The sequence below is a fragment of the Corvus hawaiiensis genome, chromosome 11, assembly GCF_020740725.1.
Source record: "Corvus hawaiiensis isolate bCorHaw1 chromosome 11, bCorHaw1.pri.cur, whole genome shotgun sequence".
Classification (NCBI taxonomy): domain Eukaryota; kingdom Metazoa; phylum Chordata; class Aves; order Passeriformes; family Corvidae; genus Corvus; species Corvus hawaiiensis.
This window is the reverse complement of record NC_063223.1, coordinates 7,651,144-7,665,575: the sequence shown is the minus strand read 5'-3', so window position 1 is coordinate 7,665,575 and position 14,432 is coordinate 7,651,144. Positions and strand designations below refer to the sequence as shown.

The 14,432-nt window shown below is 46.4% G+C and overlaps 1 protein-coding gene across 3 annotated transcripts in view; it reads right to left on the bottom strand.

The window, feature by feature from the left end:
• Positions 1–6,483: 6,483 nt before the first annotated feature.
• Positions 6,484–14,432, bottom strand: part of FRMD4B (FERM domain containing 4B) — a 125,973-nt gene continuing 118,024 nt past the window's right edge. For all 3 annotated transcript variants that reach the window (XM_048315757.1, XM_048315756.1, XM_048315755.1), the window contains exons 19-23: positions 13,106–13,253; positions 11,818–11,943; positions 10,367–11,172; positions 9,658–9,790; positions 6,484–8,199 (exon numbers count right to left, since the gene is read on the bottom strand). In XM_048315757.1, coding sequence (XP_048171714.1) covers positions 8,079–8,199; positions 9,658–9,790; positions 10,367–11,172; positions 11,818–11,943; positions 13,106–13,253 — 1,334 coding nt within the window. In that variant the 3' untranslated portion in view covers positions 6,484–8,078. The remainder of the gene's footprint in view (positions 8,200–9,657; positions 9,791–10,366; positions 11,173–11,817; positions 11,944–13,105; positions 13,254–14,432) is intronic.

The following is a 14,432-nucleotide window of genomic DNA, read 5'->3' as shown; positions in this document are numbered from 1 at the left end:
CGTGAGGTGCCCTGTCACCAGAGGGCAGAGCTGTGCTGTGCCAGAGCTGCACTCAAAGCCTCAGCTGAAGACAAGAAGTACCTGGAGCAATGACAGAGCAATTCCTACAGGTAGTAGCAGCTCAAAATTCATGCTGAATAGGTACCCAACAAGCATTAAACAAAAGCACTTTAGGAGCAAACTGATAGAAGAAGAGGTCTGCCCTTGGTAGTGAATAATTCCAACTCACTGCTCGCTGTTTGTGAGGCAGGTACTCACACATGGATGAACTCTGGAACGAAACCCAGCAGCCTCTCCTGCAGGATTGCTTCATTTCATTTATTTTTTCTCATTTACACATTTTCTTCAAAAATTCCAGCCTATCCTTCTTGAAAGCCAAAAGGTTGACAAGTTCTTAACTTGAATATCAGGAAGGCTTGCCCCCTGTGCCACCATTTGACACGAGGGAGCCCATGAACCCATGTTTTGAGTGCCTGAAACTGTTCTATTTTTAAGGTAATTGATGGGACACATGCTGTTGCCAAATATTGGAGAGCAATTTCTATGATATTGGCTTTCATTTTTTTGCTTATACCCACCCCCAACATTTATTCCCCTCTATTACCAATCCATGGCATTTCCAAGTGCAGCTGGAACGAGTCAGAGAATGTGCCCATGTAACATAACCTTGCATTACTTTTAAGAAACTCATAGGCTGATGGGAGAGTCTAAAATTGACAGACAGTAGCATACACCAAGCATGTCCAGCAATGCAGTGCAACCCAATACAGGGATTATAAAGGGTCAGATGATGGGATCTTAACAATAACAACCACTAAGGAGCGGGAGCAGTCATAGAGAGACACCCTGTGGGAAAAACACCAAGGAAAAAAACACCCACCACACCTCCAAACTCTTCCAGATATAAATATATCAGATTAAGTTTGTTGCTTAAATAGAGTAAGGACATCTGACTTTCGAAGTATTTGCCCAAGTCACTTGACAGGGAGCTGCAAAGTCAATCCCTGTGAGAAGCAGAGGGCACAGCAGTGGTTGGATCAGGGCAGGATGGAGCAGCAGGCATGGGGATACGAGCCCTCTAGTGCTGCCCCAGCTCAACAAATCACCACATTTCATCTCTCATCATCTCCCATGATCTCTCTCATCATCACTGCATTGATGTCTGGTAATTTCCTCTGCCCCTAGAGAAGCAAGCAGGGCTGCATCTCCTGTTTCAGTGGGACTTGGATGCTTCTAATTTGCCCCCCCAAAAAATAACTCAGTGATTTATTTATTTTTCTAAGATTCCATTTTTAGAGACGTCTGAGAGCAGCTACAGTACCTCTGCAGTAGGAAACCACCTTTGTCATCATCCACGTTCCTTATTACAGGGAAAAGAAAATGTTAACAAGTGTAGGGAGAAAAGGGGAGTATGGAGAAGACTTTGGTCATGACAGAAATTAAGGACAGAACATTTCAGCCTGGGGCAGGGCACTGACCTCCCAGACTGGCCTGTCCAAAGCAATCCTGGAGGGAAATGCATTGGCAAGTCGGATGTGTATGCCTTGGTTTGTATTGAAAAGGGTTAAATACTCAGGAGATGGATTTCTAAGTAATTTCAACTGTTTTAAACCATTTAAAAATACCAAAACCGCCATGATTTTAGGGTAGGAGACAGCCCCACATATGAACGTTTACACTGAGATTTTGCTGGTAGGGGTCTGGAGATGACACGAAAGGCAGCTGAGCTGCTCCTGGGCATCTGGGCTGATGCAGGGCGAACCTTTGCCCCATTCAGAGCCAAAACATGATCCAAATCTGACCCCCAAGGACTGAGTTTCTGTGCTTGCTTGCCACTGATCAACACTACACCCGCCCTGCAATCCCCCAGCTCTTTTTTTACTGACCACCTTCTAAAGTGGCTGGAGCAGCACCCCCAGCACAGCCAGGGGGGGCATGCTGCTGCTCTGCACCATGTTCAGTTACACAGAGCAGTTCTGTGGCTACAGGAGGGAGTTTGTGCTTCCAGATATCATTTATAGCACAAACACGGACAAAATGCTGAAGCACTCAGCATTAGTTTCTGCTAACTTGGTATTTTCCTTTCCCAGCTTGTTATTTATGCGACCTTGGTGAAGCACTTCTAAATACCTGAATGTTTTCATCCCTGGGTGGTGGTTTGTTACCTCTTTTTCCCAAAGCATAGTGCTAAGAGCTGCCAAAAGGAGTAGGAAACCAGCCTGTGGTGAATAAAAACAAGTCTGTGAGAGACCACAAGTAATTTTGTTATTTTATGGGGGAACAGGCAATTCATGATGTTGATTATCTGACCACGACTTCAGGGACTGAGCTGAGGCTCTGCCTGAGACTTTTCACCAATGGGCAAACCCAAAAGGTGCCCTGAGCCTCAACCTGCTTTGGGACAGAGCTGAGGCTGGTTATGGCCATCAAAGGGGGACACCAACCCCTGCACCAGGCACTGCCTGGGGACAGAGACCCTGGGGCAGCACTGGCTCCTGTCTGATGGGCGCAGCTCGCCCAGACACAAAGCAAACACAGTGCTGAATCTCACACTGCCCATGGGCATTACACAGGGCATTTACCCAAATGTTAACTATTACTGACAGAGGGCTTGTTATTCCAAATCTGTGTGCAAAACACAGAAATTCAATACTTTGCACGAGAAATGCAAGCTCAGACCTTCAGAGAAGATATTAATCTTCCTGAAAACTGTGTAAAAACCCATCTGTGACAGCATGTGCAATTCAGCAATTATTTACTGCTAACTCTACCTTTATTCTTACAATTCATCTGTGCTCTGGGCAGGGCAGAACCTCAGGAGTGATGAAAGCCTCATGATAAAACCAGTAGCTAGAATTAAATGTTAAAATGTACCCTCTCTTTTTAAACCAAATCTATAGTTTCACTCCCAGTGTTGCCTGCCAGCACAATTAAATCAGAACTGCAATAACACGATGTCAAGGATTCTTCAAGGAGCAACACCATCATCATAACCTTTGCAAGGAGCAATCACCTCCACATTTATATGAAACATTGAATTCAGCACAAGCAGGTCAGGTGAGAAAAAGTCATCCTGGGAAATAATGTCACCCTTCACACTGAAATAGGGTGTATCTTTCTTTTATAGCATCCAAACCTATCACAGCCCCACACCTCATGTCCTCCTGCCACCAAAACGTGCCCACAGGCAGTGATGCTGCAGAAGCCACATGGCCACCTCGTTCTGTACACATGGGGCACGTCCTTCCCTAACCTCAGGCTGGGAACAGGTGGAAGGATTTCTTCTAGAGTTACTCCAGCTGAGCCCTGGCTGGCTGCAAACTCTTCTCCATCTGCAGCCCTTTGATGACACTAATGATTAAATATAAATTGAGACTCATTCCTGCTGTGCTGGAACTGGGCAGGAGATGTCCTGGGAGGCAGAGCACATCCCTCTGCAGTCAAGGACTTGCTGAAGGATTTATGGTGATTCCCTTCATCATACGGGACAGAGAGGTATAACAAAGGTGGAGAGATGGCAAGGAGCTGCTTCTTGTTAGAAGTCTTGCTTCTCTGTCATTAAGGCCCTGACCTTTGTGTCATGTGTCCTTCTGGGCTACCAGCATTGATCACAACTCACACTGTCCCTTCTTCCAAGGAGGAAATGCCACCTCAGGCCTGATTTGCTCCATCAGAGCGCAGGGTAAATATCTGTGATGAAAAATCCTGTCCTGGGAGAGATTTCACTGAGAGAGATTTCACTACTTGTGTGAGGCCCTGCTGTAGCCGAGACTCTCAGTTTTATTAAATATGATAGAAAAGTACAAAGGAGATGGAAGAATAGTGTGGAATGCAGAAATCTTCCTAGGAGTAGTGTGAACATATCTAGACAGTGCCGGGCAAGCACAGGGTGCTTCTCCCCAGGCTCAGGAGCGCTTCTCCTGCAATGATCCCAAAGCCCAGAAGATGGAGCAAACCTTCAGTCTTTACAGGATTTCCTACACCCATTTTGTGACGGGCTGGGTCACGGTGGAGGCTTCTCACCTACCCAGGAGCTGCAAACATTGCTGCTGCATTGTTCACGCTCCCGCTGAGCAAGCCCAAGGTCATCAATGAGAAGTCAGCAGAAACCTGCAAGAGTCACATATTGAGTCACCTTGGCCAAAAACTTTCACATAAGTATAGCCAGGTGAATGTTAAAGATTAGTGATCTTTAAACATTTTTCCTGTGTTGGGGGAGTCCCGGCCTAAGCCTCATCCCTCCTGGTCCCTGCACCAGAGGAATGTCCAACACCAGCCTCCCACGGGGCTAGTGGCAACTCCCATCGGTGTTTGTCCTCCCATATAGCAGAGTATTTTTGTTCAAAACAGAAGAGAAAAAGCAGACAGCAATTAAAAATATCAGGCATGGCTTATTTTAGTTCAGTGCCCAAATTCCTTTGTAAGGACTCCGGCAAGGACTGGGTTTTCTTCTTAACTAAAAGCACTCAGAAACACTCCACTACACAGAGATTTAAGTGGGGTTTTGTTTGCCCTCCACAATCCCATCAGCAGCATCGACATTCTGAAGAGACAGACGTTTGTAAAATCGAAACCTGTGGGCCTGGTGTTCCACCTTGTTCACCTTTTGGCTTTGTTCTGATATTACCAGATAAGAATTGCTAGATATTTCTTCATACTGGAAGGGTCAGGAAGGATTCCAGAGGAGCACAAGAGGCAGGAAGGCTCCTCTCTTCAACTCTGCTGTCAGGCACTAGATGTCCTCAGTTATCCTGGTGAGACAGGCTGTGGTTAAACAGCAACACGCAGATGAGATAGGAATTCGAACAAAGCACAGGCAATTTGTATTTCAGCTGTGAACAAATAAGATAATCATTACAAGTATGTCTTTATTACCTCCTCAGCTGCATTATACAGACTGGTCTCTGTGAGCAGTTGTGCATGTGCATCAAAACATCACTCCAGAAATGCAACAAAGCAAGCTGGAAATCTGCAAAGGGCAAAGTTAAAGGTCCTGGGGAACAACTGGCAAAAACTGTGTGCAGCACCAGCTCCCTTGATTGGCAAGAGGTGCCACAGGGACGTCACGCTCTCCCTTTCCCTCCCTATGCCACCCAAGACTGACCCTAAGCAACATCTGAGAAAAGAGAAGTTGGATATTCTTATTCTCTCTTCTTCTGGGCCTCCTTCTTCACTCCGTACTTCCACCCTTCATAAAAGTTCCCAAAAACACAACTCTTGCAGAGCCAGGCATGTGGAGAATGACAAGAGGGGCTCGAGTGCTACAGCTCCACCACCCTGCTTCCATTTCCAGCTCCTCTGCCCAGCTCTCACTGGAAACCGCAGCCAGGCTCCGAACTCTGGCCCTAGAGGTTTTATACACAATACCCCCACATACAGCAGACCATCCTCAGCCCAAACCCACCTCAAATTCCCATCTTCTCAACAACTTCACCCAGAATTGCCCTGGTTCTGTCCCAGCAAGCCAGGAGGCCAGGCTGAGTGCCAGCGTTGTGCCAACACGGATGTGCAGGGCTGAGCTAAATCCTGAACTGACAGAAAAGCCAGTAAAAAACTCAGTGGCTACAGCATTAAAGGAATGCAAAAAAAGTTTTAAATGGGGCACAGGCCTTGTTACACATCTCGTTTCCTTTTTGTATGAAAAGCTTTGGGAGTGCTGACTCCATGAGCTCTGGGTAAGGAACTGGACTTGGGACCACTCATCTTGCTGCTCAAAGCACTGATGGTTTGTAGCAGCAGGGAGCAGTCAATGAATGGAGAATGTCTGCCAGCAGACAAACCTCAAAGGCTACTGGGAGAAATTAAAAAGTACAGTGTCATGGGGGTAATTTTAACAGGCACATCTGCAAATGTTTTTAACACCTATTTTCACCAGAAACCTGGAAATAAGAATATAATCCTTACTGGTGGTTGTGAAGTTTATGGATGCCACAAAAAGTAGGGAATGACAAATAACTCTGAAGAGAGGAGAGTGAGACTGAATAATCTCAACTACTGGCTGACCAGGGTGCAGAAGCAGTTGCACATCTGAAAGCCAAGTCACTCCTACAGATAGGTGGGTGTCTCGGGGCACAAACTCCAAAGAGGACACAGCATGTGAGCAACACAAGCCCCAAGAGCGAGGTTCCAAATGGGAAAGGCTGTGGCAAGTTCTAGGTGCAAGGACAAATGAGCAAGAAGCATTTTCAACAACAGAAGGCCACCTCTGTCTCTGTATCACTGCAGGGATGCTGAGTGAGCCCACCATGGATCCTCAGTGCAGCTGATGGAGAGGGAGAAATTCTGACTTGAAATCCTGATGTTTTGGGAGTCTCTGAACTGCCTGGGGCCAACCTTCCTGCAGACAAGGCCACTGACCCTCTGCACTTGGCCCAATACCTCAGGCCAAAAGAAATCAGACCATGGTGATTTACTTCAAAGCCCTGAAATAACACACACTGCACTTTTCCAAGCACTCAAGGAGAAACAGGAGGAATGCCGAAGTGGTTTTGGTAACACACTTTTTAGTTTATTGACCTATACAAAATAATAGGTCTAAAAAATTCAGGAGTAGTAAAAGAATAAGCAAAAAGAGCTTTCGCATTTCTAGAAGGCTATACAAATATGCAAAACCAAGGAAATAAGTTATTTTTTATTTTGTTTTTTTCGTTTAATTCCAAATCGCGACTCTAATAATACAAACGACTAAGTACCAGCTTAACAAGTGTGTCCTTCTGTATATATTACATGCTCTGGAATATTGGTAAAAAAAGTCAAAAAAGTTTATCAGAAACTTTTCTATTCACAATATGAACAAGGAGTAACTAATCCTTTGTATAAAAGAACAAAAGAGCACCATTTCTGGAATCCTGAAGCACAGTACAGCTGAGAAACGAGAGAGATTTTACCGTATGCAGACGAGTCATCAGGAATCAGGCAGGACAACCCCATGCCAATTTGTTCCTACAGATGGATGACCTGAGGTAGGTTTATCCCTCTTAAATCAAGACTGCAGTCGCAGGGTTTTTTTCCTACACAAATGGTTCTGTGAAAACGCTGTTCTGTCACTCAGTGACTTTGCAACGCACCTGGCAGTTCAGGTGACTTGCGGTACAATCCTAATGCCCCCCATTTTAAGGCACCCACTTGGCTGTTTGTGTTTGCATCCAACTTAAAATACTGGCCATTGCTATCAAATTGTTCCCTGGGGCTCCCCACTGTGGATCCTCGACCCACTGAGGCACAGCAACGTGTCACTGTCACCTGGTGAACAGCGGTCACCGTGCAGCCACCGTGAAAATTTGCCTGCTCCTCCACACAGTGAAGTTGTACCATGGAGAGGTCATTAAATGGGCTGCTATTAATTATGCTTTATGGTGGAAAAGAGAGTTCAAAGTTTACTGCTTCTGTTTCCAAATCCACAACTACCTATAGTTTTACATGACATATTGTGTCAGCATCTTTTTGCTTTCCAGAACTTGCTTGTGGTGCTAACAAACACTCTTAACAACACCCCAAAAACTGGACAGACTCATTCAAACCTCCATAATAAAAAAACTCCAGCCTTCCTTCAAGTAATGTTCCAATACTGATTCAGTCACCCTTTGCCTCACTCATGCACACAGTATCTATCCTTCATAAGCCTATGAAACTCCTTCCAGGTCCTCATAAGCCATGGCAGAATAAATTTTCATTTTTTCTTCTTCTTTCAGACATCAGACTTGTGCTCCTAGAATTTTCCATAAGAGTCTCCTTTTCACATTTTTTTTTTCTCTGAGGTTTGCCTTCAACACCTTCCAGTCTTTCCAAAAAGTGCTTGCTATATATAAATACTTCAACCAAGTGCTGCATCTGGTCATAGATGAACTGTGGCTTGCCCTGGCTCCCATGGGCTGTATGGATTCACAAAGAAAGGCCATTTGTGGAAAGACTTTGTCAGTTTGCTACAGTCCCCCTCTTAATGCTGAATTCAACCTTTCCCAGCAAAACAGCCCGCTTCCTCTTTTTGTTCCTTTTGCAAGTTCCACCCAAGGTCCGCCTCGGCGCCGCGGCGTTTTGTGCAAGGCACGCAGGGGTAGGAATGAGGGGCTGCACTGGGGCTACACGAGCGTCCCGGGCTTGGAGTCCTCATGCCAGTACAGCCTCTGCTCGCTGCTGGGCAGGTCTTCCTCCAAGCCATCCTCCTCGTCACCGCCCAGCTGGCTCGGCTCTGCGTACGTCCTGGAAGGCAGACACGGCACTGGGATCAGCTGAGGGTCTTCCCCAGGGCCCCTAAAGACATGCACCTCCCTTGGGCTCAAAGCTGTGCTGGTTATTTTCAGCTTGCCTCCAAACACAAACTCATTTTTTTGTGCTGCAATCAGTAGAATTGTGTGCAAGAGGGATCTCAGCTGCTCAAAACTGTGATAGAATCGCAGCCTGATTTGGCTTGGTGGGACCCTAAAGATCATCTTGTTCCAACCCCCCTGCCCTACGTGGGGACACCTTCCACTAGACCAGGGTGCTCCAAGCCCCATCCAACCTGGCCTTGAGCTCTGTTAAGACTGTTGGGTGTATTAATTGCTTGTTTGCCATGATCACATTAAAGTAGAAAATAAAGCAGATGGACAATCAGACAAGTGATTCAGAATATGGAAAATTAATAGCTAATGAACCTCATTTAGATAAAGCTGCTAATATAAGCAGAATTTTCAAAGCTCAATTATAAGAAATTAAGAAATTAGTAGAAACAGTATTTTTAAACACTGTTGCCATAGATATTTTAAATCACTTCGATAAAACAGCCCATAGCACTTAGCTGAGAAAAAAAAAAGGATCTAGCAGCAGCTTTTATGTATTCCCTTACACTTTCATTTATTTTAAAACAAACAAAATTAAAAATTCAGTATTTTCACACAAGTCGGTCTGGCAGCGAGCACAAACTGCAACCCACAAAGCAGGAGGCACACGTGGGGTACTCATTACACTGAGCATAAGTGTATTTAAATGTGATGGCATTTGTGGGGGCAGAGTCATTCCCCAGGGCAGGAGATTTCTGTCCTCACAGCCAAGTGTTCTACAGTGGAGGAGACCCATCAAAAACGCCACAGAAGCAGCGAGAGCTGCAGGAATTCCTGCAAGGACTAAGCAGACCCTGGGCTCTCTGCAGCCCTTGAGAGAGCCCCCACAAGCAGGGGGGCCTGTGCAAACAGCAGCACAACCCCCATGGCTCCTGGGTCCAGCTCTGCCAAGGGAGATTCCTTGTTTTTCCAGAAGTTTATCAGCACAAGCACTACAGCTTCAGAAACCCAACAGGACTGTGTCCTGCCAAACTGCTGATGGGGTTCAGGATGGAGCCCCCCACCAGAGGGACTGGGCTCACTGTGAGCTCTGCCTGCAACACTGCCCAGGGCATCACAGCTACAGGGAGTGGAACATCTTTGATTACCCAGCTGCAGCCAGAGGAAAAGGTTGTGCAACCAGTGAGTTCATTATGACTGCTCCCCCAACTTCCTTCAGTGTTGGGGTACAGTTAGTGGTGGTACAGCTGATCTGCTCCACACAGAAAACCTGCTCTCACGTCAATTCTCTAAGTACTCTTCACCCTGGCTCTTTGAAATCAAGCTGATTTGCTCAGAAGTTTTAAGAGCCCGTGACATGCAGGAGGAAGGGCAGAAAATCTTCATATATTTTACTCACCTGCTCTGCAAAGGAAGGTTGCCATAAACATTCCCATAACAGCTGGCATAGGAGGAATGAGACAACGTATCGTAGTCTGAAAGTCCCAGTGCAAGGGGGTTTCTCCAGTTCCCAGCAGCGTTTGTAGAAGATGCTGCAATTAAAAAAAGGATTACAACAAATTAGACTTTTCTTCAGCTAATCAGCTGAGGCAAACAAGACAATTCTCATCAGCGATCTCTGGGGTTTTTCAGGGCACATAGGCAGACAACACAAACATAAAATACGATTTACAAGCCCTGTAGGGAGGAAAGCACTGTACAGGTGGTATCCTGGAGCTTTAAAAATGCTTTCTGACACATTCAGTGATGTTCATCGGGCTATATTTGGAAGCCATCACAGCCACTGCGTTTACATGGCATGAAGCTTTGTACACTGCGTCTAGTTGCTAAATACACCTGTCTGAAACTCAAATGCTCTTTGCCCTTCTCTGGGTTACTGTACTTACACAAAGAGCAAAAGGTCATTTTACACTTGGGAGACGATAACAAGCAAGACCTTCCTTCCAAGAACAGAACAAGATCCTACTTGGTTCCTCATCCACCTTTCAGGACAAAGCTCTGGCCTGGCTTCCACTCTGCTGACTTCACTGAGGCAGTTGCATGGGACAGAACTGAAAGCACAGCAGGAACTTACAAAAACATTCAGCACAGCTGAAATCAGACATTACCTGAAGAGAAAGATGACACCCGACTGCTTGGCGAGCACGGCGTCTGCAGACCAGCAAAGCCCAAACTCCTCTGAGACCCTCTGTCAGACTCAATGCCTGCCTGCAGGCTGTGACCCTGCTCCTTCTGGCTGGAGGCACGCTGGTACCAGCCACGGAGATGCTCTGCTACTAAGGCCTTGTGAATGTTTTTGGTTATGTGCTCCGTTTTAGCAACTTGCTTCCTCGGGAGCCTCAGGGTTGCGTACGGGTTGTGTGGAACTCTGTCCACCTTGTCCTCGTGGTAGGACTGGAACTCCCTGTATCGGTCATATCCGTAATGTGCCGACGAGCGGTAGGAGGGATTGACACTGTACTGCCCCTCCGTGTCACTCTCATAAACATATCCTCCGTTGTAATAAATGTCAGCTTCAGTGTACGGGGAGTATCCAGAAATATAGTAATTAGTGGAAGGCTGCTCCTGATTTTTCTGGAAGATACCATTGCGGACATCCTTATGGGCCAGGTTTGGCATGCTTCCCGAACTTGCAGCAGAAATATTGTGTTTCTTCGACCGTCTTCGACCCCTGGTCCTGTTGTCGAGAGTCTGAGTGGTGTAATATGGATTAGGAGTGGGTGTCACGCAGTAATACTCTGCACTTGACTGGCTGGTGTAGGATGATCCATCGTCCAGGATCTCTGTGCTGCTGCTCCGCTGGGACTTGGACAGGGAGAAGGCTGTCTTTTCAGCAGGAGTCTCGGACAGCAGGTGGGTCTGGGATTCCAGACTTCCGCTGCGCTGCCGGCAGTGGTGTGGGGAAACATCTGGCCTGGAACAACACAGATGCTGGCTGGTTAAAGGCAGTCTCACACAAACATACACACAGAGCTGCGGAGAGCACACGTGGACAGGTCAGCTGCCTCCCCAGTCGAAGCACAACACAAAGCCTGCCTTATCTTTCTACACAGAGTATTTGCAATGCACAGAACTCAGTTTGGCTGAATTTTGTATTGGCTGCAACAGTAGGAGATCTCCCATATAATAATCTGTCACGGTGAGCAAGGTTAATCTGTGACAGGGACACACAGAGCTAAGGTCACAGATGCACATTTGGTATTGATTTACAGGAGGGCTCCCTCAGCTTTTACGTAGTTAAAGCCTACACAAGTAATGAGCTTGGAGCAGAATATGGGAAGACGGGTTTCCTTTGGACCTGTCCTCTCAAGCTCTTGATAACATTTTAAGATTCTCAGCATCTCTCCTTCCCCAGCATGGATTGTCAGCTGTCTGATAGTACAGGTGAGCTCATACTACAGTTCTGTTCCCATAGTAATGGCTCTAATCAACGTTTAGAGAGCCTGACCCTGCTGTGGGAAAACTGTACAGCAAAGGACCCTTTGCCCTATTAACGCCATCTGCTTTTATTCTTGTGTTTCCCCAGCTGGACATGGCCCTTAAAGCACAGGTCCCTTACTGTAAGTGGCTGCTGCTGTAGGCGTTGCGTGTGAGCACGGGGGTTGTGGGCATGCTCCTCCCACCGTGGGGCTGCGCTGGCCGCTCCAGTGTCCGGAATGGGCTGCTGTGGGTCGAAAGCACGTCCCTGTAGCAAAGGAGACAAGCCCAGTGAGGTTAAACATCCCACAAGTCACAGCACACCGAGTATGTGCAGCTGAAGTCTTGAAGAAAAAAACGAAGGGTGGAACAAACATAACTGGATGTGCTTCCCAATGTAAAGAATAGAATTGTTAAATAGGAAGAAAAACTCAACCCCTTCCTGTGGTTCAAGGGAGGTCTTTACAGGATGATCAGCAGGACAAGCTGCTGCCAAAGGACAGAAGCATCGAGGAGAGAGCAGGTAACAGAGAAGCAAAGGAATTAGATTTTCAAACTAAGCACATCACAGCTAAATGGGTACCTATGGCTATAATTTGACTTCTGAACTTCATGTGGAGGAGTGCTTCATTTGTCTTGAGACACAGATGACAAAACAGCAAAGACACGGCATTACTCAAAACTCTAAACTGTTCTAAAGCGTGTCTTTAACAGCCTGCTCACACAAGACAGTCCAAGAAATCTCAGGATCAGTGGGAATCCCTACACTGAGAATAGCTGCTAGCACCAGATCTGACATGATCACACATGGCACGATCACACAATTATCTGCAAACCTACTGCTACTTATGTGCTCCATGGAGCTGTTCTAGCTTGGAAAGTGCCCAAATCCCATGGATACACACAGCTGGCACTAATGATGGAAGCTGGTTTAATACCAGTAACTCTGCTTGTAAATGGAGAATTGTCCATCAGGCCTTACATGAATTGTGCCTGCTTTGACAATGTACCTGCTGAAATACCGATACCATCAGGAGGGATGGGTAGGGTTTGGTGCTGTCTGAATCCACTAAGCACAGTCATCAGGAAAATGACAAGTTGTTTAATTAACACTGAAAAAAACCCCAGAAACTGAGACGAAGAGTGACAGCAGTGGTAGGCATGAGCAACTCCTTAAACACAGCCCTTGCTATTAAATTTCTCACCCATCTCAAAACTCTTCACAAAAACTACAATACTCTTCAGTTTCAGATAGTGTGTCAACTACTAATAGACACTTTTGTTCCTAAACAGGAAATTCAGCTCTCATCACCAAATCCTGCAAGCCCAGAAGAGCGTGGAGGCAGTGGGCTCTACTGGAATGCTTGGCAGGGGCAGGATGGAGCTCATGCCACCAGGCGGAGAGTGCAGCAGCAGTGAGATGTGCCTACCTGGAGTGCCTGGTTTCCAAGAGCTGCTCATTTATGGATGACTTCCTGAGATGAATTCTCTCCACCCCAAGAGACTTTGGTGGAGGAAGTCTTGGAGAAAGCTGCGCAGAGCTGGGTCTCTGCGCTACCACAGGAAGCGATTCACTGACTGTTGGAAAAGAATATGCATTTTGTTAGAGCAAAATCCTTGGTATTTTTGCCCTGTGTGCAAATCTGTGGCCCCTAAGGAGAAGCACTTTGCAGTACAGAGCCAACAACAGGAGCTGTGGATCCAGAAAAGCTGTCCTGCCTGCACTGAGCTCTCCTCCACACGGACAGGACATCGTGGAGGCTCCTACAGATCCCAGCAGCACTGACTCCTGTGGAGACTACACCCAGCTTGGGGCTGTGCCAGATCACAGAATGGAACTTCCTGGGAAAACATCTGTTTGCAGAGCAATCCTTTTCAGAGCCAAGCAGGCAAGCTCAGCCTCTGCAAAGGCCAGTTCCTCTCCCTCACCTTCCAGCTCTTGAAAATGACACTTTAAGAATTAGTTTTGAAACACAACCTAAAAGGGACTGACTTCAAAAGCAATTGAATGAGCAAAGACAACTGACAGACACATTTGGCTGAAGGCAACTGGGAAGATGCTGGTTTGATCCTTGTTCTCACTTTGCTTAGGGCACAACCAGGTCCCGACAGAGCCAACAGGGAACTCCAACTAATGCATATAAATGCAGGACAAGCATCACAGAGAACATGTTCACAAGCCTGGCTCCACTTCTACTTGTACAAGCAGGAATCAGGTGTAAATCCATTTTATAGCACCACCTGGTTGGTGTAAGTCTAAAACTGGGACAAAGTGAGATCAGAATCAGGCCTGAACTGAAAAGTGAGTAATAATTCAGATAATGTTTGTCCCCAAATGATGATTATCCAGTTTAAGGGAGAGGCAAGCCAAGTCCTTTCCACCTTGTGGAACAGGGTGTGAGTGTGTCTGTGGGTGTGTGTGTGAAATGAGTAAGCTGAGCAAACACCAACTCATGCAAGATGCAACCTCACTAGGGAACAGATAAATGTAAATAGAGCGTTAATATCTGTGACTATTCCACTTTTCTCTAAGTTTTATGGTAGCTGTGAGGACAGAAGGGCTGGGCTAATCATCCCAGTTTGTAAGTCCTTCAATTCTAGGCCAGGTCCTAGGGGTGACGTATCTGGCACCCACAGTGTCCTCAGCTTGCAGGTTGGTCATGTTAAAACCAACTTCCTTCTCTAAAGCTGACTCAGATCAGCTCACAGAGCAGCAACTTTCAATAACTAACCCATTAAGAGGAAAGACATTCCTGA